Source organism: Scyliorhinus canicula, chromosome 5 (assembly GCF_902713615.1).
Source record: "Scyliorhinus canicula chromosome 5, sScyCan1.1, whole genome shotgun sequence".
Classification (NCBI taxonomy): domain Eukaryota; kingdom Metazoa; phylum Chordata; class Chondrichthyes; order Carcharhiniformes; family Scyliorhinidae; genus Scyliorhinus; species Scyliorhinus canicula.
The window spans coordinates 27,654,720-27,660,719 of NC_052150.1; the positions used below are offsets into that span (position 1 = coordinate 27,654,720).

The window sequence follows — 6,000 nt, forward strand, 5'->3', positions numbered from 1 at the left end:
TACCGAGGTATAAATAGTCAGAATGCCCGGTGGTCGTCCATTTATTGTAGTTGACAACAGGGCTAAGTTCTAGCTTATTAAAGCCTAACTTTTGTACAGGGGCAGCAGGGTAGCATGGTGGTTAGCATAAATGCTTCACAGCTCCAGGGTCCCAGGTTCGATTCCCGGCTGGGTCACTGTCTGTGTGGAGTCTGAATGTCCTCCCCCTGTGTGCGTGGGTTTCCTCCGGGTGCTCCGGTTTCCTCCCACAGTCCAAAGATGTGCGGGTTAGGTGGATTGGCCATGCTAAATTGCCCGTAGTGTCCTAATAAAAGTAAGGTTAAGGGGGGGGGGGTGTTGTTGGGTTACGGGTATAGGGTGGATACGTGGGTTGAGTAGGGTGATCATGGCTCGGCACAACATTGAGGGCCGAAGGGCCTGTTCTGTGCTGTACTGTTCTATGTTCTATGTAACTTGTCTCACGTGCAATTGATGGCTCATCAATAGGTTAAGTTTGCATTATCCATTTTTGCTACTTTGGTAAGCGGGCTTGCGATCACTGTAAAGGGAACTTTTGTCGGTCAAACTTATACCTCAAGCTGTAGACAGCCAAACAACATTCAAGCGCACCAGTGTCATCCAGTACAAGCCACGTATGGCAAATGGAAAATTCAGATGTGACCAATTGCATTTCTGAATAGTAAGTAAAGGGCACCATTGGCCACTTAATCTCAATACTCATTCGCACAGCATATGGATGTGAACTTTAAACTTTCTGGCCTTTTGTTGGTAAAAATGGTAAGTTGAAAAACTGTGTGTGTTTTAACAGTTGTACCTGCTTTACTTCCTTGGTTACTGATTGTTGAGTAAGTACCCACATGTTTGGTACACTTACCAGTATTGTGTGGAAGGCTCTTTTTTTTAATTAAATGAGCGCCTGCGGTTGAATTGGTGTTGCCATAGTAACACCTGTTGGCAAGCCTGTGATTTCTAATGAACAACACTGAAATAATGAGTTCCTCAATTAAGGGACCAAAAGGGGTCGGCGGACTGAAACTGCCCATGTGGAACTAATATAGGTTGGTGGTATGTAGTATTAATGAAGTCTGCTGTAAAAGCAGATGCTTTGGGACAAATCCAGCCTTCACGGACAACCTAGCAACGTTCTGGCATTTTGTCGGCTCCCGTGTGTGATTTGGCACCAAAGGGGTTAAGAACTGATTTCCTTTGCAGATCAAAGCAGGGAAACAACGATGCCAAATTGGACCCCTGCCTGCGCCCCGCACTACATGATCCACACAAATGCAGGAACCTATCTCCTGTGCAAATACACAGAGGGGCTGGAAGGTGGCCAAGTTTCATTCACACTCGCTGATAAATTAACCGCCCCAAGGCGCAACATAACAGAGGAGCTCTAGGGAACACTTAAAAGCTTGACCTTGAATCCTGGAAAAGCGGGCCACGTAATTTGGAGTGACTGCGGCACAAAGGCTTTTCTTCACATGCTGATCGCTGCAGAGAGAATCCCTGCACTGGGGCAGTGGTCACTGCGTCCACCACTTCTCAGTGCAAAGAGGAAATGCTGTGAAAGAACACTTGACCTGTGTTGGGAGGCAAAAAAAATCCTATTTTCATGTTGGTTGTGAACTATGTTAAAGCTGTTGTGTTGTATGGAATTATGTTACTTTGAATCTGCAGCAGCGAACAGTCCATTCATTCCAGCTGTGCCAATGTGTAAAAGTTTCCTCCCATTCTACTTGCCTCTTCACATTTTGCCCCCAAATCACTCTCTCCTTGTTTCCTGTGAATCCTCTCTAAGCGGGTCAATACTATCTGCTTTTATCACACCCATGTGATAGTGAGATCAGTATTTTCACCACTCTCTGATTCCTCCCACGTTTTTGACCTAATCTCTAAGTAACAATCTTATGTTTATGCCTCTTTATTCAAACTATCCGACCACTTCATAATTTCAAGACCACTATTAGAGGTCCTCCTCGTCTTCTCAAAATTATCAGATCGTACTGAAAAGCGTTACTTTATCTCCGCTGATTTGCTCGTCTCATTCTGTTGACACTAGTTGTTCCCTTTGCTCTCTTTCAGGGTCCCCACCATTGCAGACCAGGCAAGTGCACCATGGGAAAAATGCTCACTCCCAGAACAGGTCGCGATCCCAGGAATCGGAATCCCATGGCATCCACCACCGGCGATCCCAGCTCCTCCTGGACCAACCCTCTCCGACGAGCATAGGTGAGCTCAGGCCAGGCGATACGCACCAGCGGCTTAAATGCCAGGAGAAGCCGCTAGGCAAGTCCCCTAAAGGGACGGGGAAAGCTCTGACTGGGCCTGCCCAGGGCAGCGGAAACAAGGCTGGGAAAGGCCTGCACTACCACTCCCAGCCCAACCATGCAGGGCACGACCATCATCACCTCCAGCAGCAGCAGCTACACAGCCATAAAAAGTACAGGCAGCGAATGAAAGAGAACCACTCCCCACTGAAGGCGGCCCACGCTCAGCCGCCACTGGAGCAAGAATTCGTACGCGATCTGCCACCGGTTATGTCGAGTGATGGCTATGTCATGCCCGTCGTTCAGAGACACGAGCACCATCACCACCACGAGCACCACCATCACCATCACTACCATCATTATCACCAGTCATGAGGAGCAGGTAACGGCTGCAAGAAAAGAAAGAAAAATGTCCCCTGTTTGGGGCTGGACCTTGTCCGCGATAACTCTGCTTTTGCACTGTGACGGTGGCCATTTTTGAACTAACACGTTGAGGAATGCACGAGCAGCGGTTGGGAAGAAACTGGCTTCAAAACTCGCCTGTCCACTCCACCAAGTTGCAAGATTTTTTGCAATTCTAAGGGTTCTTTTCCTCTCCGTTTGAACTGATACATGTGCACATCTTTTTAGGGTTAATAATCACTTTCTTATCTTCTCTTCAATGTCTCTGTGACTAAGGGGAGTTCTGCAGTTTCCTTGGCTACGAGCAAGACTGCCCACAACGAAGCATGGGGCCTACTTTGTATCTTTGATTTTTTTGTAAGATCCAAGAAATTTGAATCACCACTGCCATTACCCTGCTGCACAAGAAACATAAACACCAGAATTTATAATGTTTAATTATCAGCCGAATGGAAGTTCTGCTTTATACTAGACTGAAAGTGCTTCAACCCACTCACTTTGTGGTACTGTGGGTCTGAGCTACTAAGACAAGCTATCAATATCGGAAATCCTAAGCTCATTCCGCAAGCCATTTAAAAATGGGCTTCCTTTGTCAAAACAAGATTGCCTTTTACTGTAGGTACAATTCGAAGTGTATTGTGTTATGAATTGACAAACCAAATAGTCTGATAGCATGTACTAATAACAACATAAGGATGAATGTAACACATAGTAATCATTTTTAAAATATAATTTATTCATATATTGAGAAATCTTATTGTTTGGTTATATCCTCTTTGACTTTTGTCATTGACGCTGACATCATCGTTAGGTTCCCATTTTCATCGGGAAAGTTTTGGCAAATGCACTTTTTCTTAAGGAAGAGAAAATCTGCATTGTCTTTCTTATGTCTACTGCACATGACGTGATGACAGATTTTGGTGCGGTCATGCGACCCTGGAGTGTATTTCTAAGCCAGTCCCATGAAGTTCTGCCGAGCAGTTTAGTTCACCGCCAACCCCCCCCCCCCCACCTCTCCGTGAGGTGCTACTCCACTGAGCAACAAGTGACGTTGAATTGCTGAATAGGATGCCAATCCAGTTGCCACACCCTTGCCTAAGTATCTTGCTCAACATCTGATCGTGTTTGAAAGCAGAGGATCACCGGGACAACTTGATGGGTGACACCGCAATCTCTTCACCTCAGCTGCTACACGTTTCTTTTTCTGAACTTTTATCATTGAAACAAAAGCGTTGGGAACAACGGTGTTCCAGGAGATTGAGCTGCCGAGGCTTAAATCTCGACCGAACAAATGGGACAGCCTATTCCAAAAACTGAATTGGGCTTCCAATGAAACAACTCCCAACTCGGCCATTCTGCTTTTAATACAAAACCCCCATATCTGAATCCCACTGCAATCTCTGTAAAACTGTATTATCTTGTATGGTTGCCAGGGGTGGAGTCTGTATTACAGGCAATCACGAATCTGAATCAAAATCACCAGCATGGTTAATAGTTTCTCAGAGTTGACACTCGTGCCAGAAGAAATGTTACTGTAATATTTTTCTTACATTCCAGTTTTTGTGTGGATTTTTCCCCATATTATGTTGACAGTATTCTCCCAGATATGTTATCAAAAGTAGCCAATACCATATTGTAGTGATATTTTTGTAAAAGAAAAGACCTTTCATAATAGTTCTACTTTATTGGATTTCACTGCGATTTTTATATAGTATTGTACATGGACTTAATTAAATGTATTATTTATTTAACGGCACGCGATATGTTTTCATTTAGTGATTTCAAAGTAGTGTTGGAATCCTCAGCCAACTTACCAGGTGTCTTATTTTCGTCCTTAACTGTGACATTGTCAGCAAGGCTGCAACTGCAGCGCCGACACTTTAGCAAGTAGCTTGATGTCCACATTCAAGAGTGCTATAGGGAGGTACGAACCACACTCTTTCTTAAGAAGCAGGGAAATGGAAGCTTGAGTGAGGGTCAGAGGCAGCTACCCCTGGGATGGGGAATCATTAAACATGACCAATAACAATGGCACAATATGTTCTGAATCAAAGTCATCTGGACCTTGGATCAGGGGCTTTGCCAAACTCCATCAGCCCAATACATTTTAAAATCTTGTCTGGGCATAGCGGGGAGTCCAACTCATTAGCTCGGATCCACCTCAATCGTTGGGATGAGTAGGCCATCCAGAAAGTTGGACATAACAGATTTACCTGCGGGGGCTCGGATCTATAAAGATCGCAGTCAAAGGATTTAAAAACCACATTGACCTGGGGAGAGGCCGAAACGAGGTTGCTGTCCGAATTAAGTATCTGCATAAATCTCCCGGGAGGCCGCCTGCCTTTTGAGTTGGTGAGCCAGAAGATGACTGGCCTTCTCCCCGGACTCAGAACTTGGAGCATTGTTGCTGGGAGACAATAGCTCAAACTGGGTCTGTGATGTCCGGCCCAAGATAAGAATTGTTGAGTGCTCGGCCACCAGCGAAGGAAGGAGACCCCTATCCTAAACAAAGAAATCAATCAGGGAATATACATAGTGGACATGCAAGAAAAACAATGGTTGAGATTCTCCGACCCGGCACCGGCTTCCCCATTCTCTGCCGCCTTTTTTCAGGCCTACCGCTTGGTGGGTGAGCTGGTTCCGTAGGGGCCTATTTTACTCCGCGCTGGGTCCCTGTAGGGCCCCGCCCTATTGCCCGGGGGCAGCACAGAGGAGGGAACCACCGCGCATGTGCGGAAATACGCCGGCCATGCGCAGACTCGCGCGGGCTGTTCCCCGCCGGCTGGAGCAGCGGGAACCACTCCGGCAGCAACCTAGCCCCCTAAAAAGGTGAGACTTCCTCAATTTCGGGGGGTTGTTGACACCAGTCATTGGCGCCGGATTTCACACCGGCGTGGGGACAAAGCTCCATCATGAGAGTATCCCACCCAATAAGAAAGCGCCCGAGATCCACTCCCCCACCTGAGTCATAAAAGAAGACAAAGCCCTGGCCATCCCCAACGGAACCAGGGATTTAGACTTTGAACGATCCAATCTACGGTCCAAAACACAATTCGGTTCCCCACCTAAAATGAGCTGTTGTGAGTCGAGATTATGGAGGGAAACAGGCAGGGAGTTAATAAAATTCATATCATCTCGGTGGGGGGGGTGTAAATGTTGACCACAACAGCCAAAGTGCTCAACAGGGAACCACAAAGAATAACGTATTAACCATTGGGGTTGGTTATCGTCTTAGAGGAGGAAAACTGAACGCTTCTGTTAATAAAAATCACCGTACCATTGGTCCTGCCATTAAAAACCAGAATGAAAAACCTGCCCCACCCACCTCTTG

The 6,000-nt window shown here is 46.3% G+C and overlaps 1 protein-coding gene across 3 annotated transcripts in view; it reads left to right on the top strand.

Moving 5' to 3' along the window:
• The window catches only part of nkd2b (NKD inhibitor of WNT signaling pathway 2b), a 144,786-nt gene extending 140,361 nt beyond the window's left edge, over nucleotides 1-4,425 (top strand). For all 3 annotated transcript variants that reach the window (XM_038796810.1, XM_038796812.1, XM_038796811.1), the window contains one exon: nucleotides 2,083-4,425. In XM_038796810.1, the coding sequence (XP_038652738.1) occupies nucleotides 2,083-2,642 (560 nt within the window). In that variant the 3' untranslated portion in view covers nucleotides 2,643-4,425. The remainder of the gene's footprint in view (nucleotides 1-2,082) is intronic.
• Nucleotides 4,426-6,000: the final 1,575 nt, after the last annotated feature.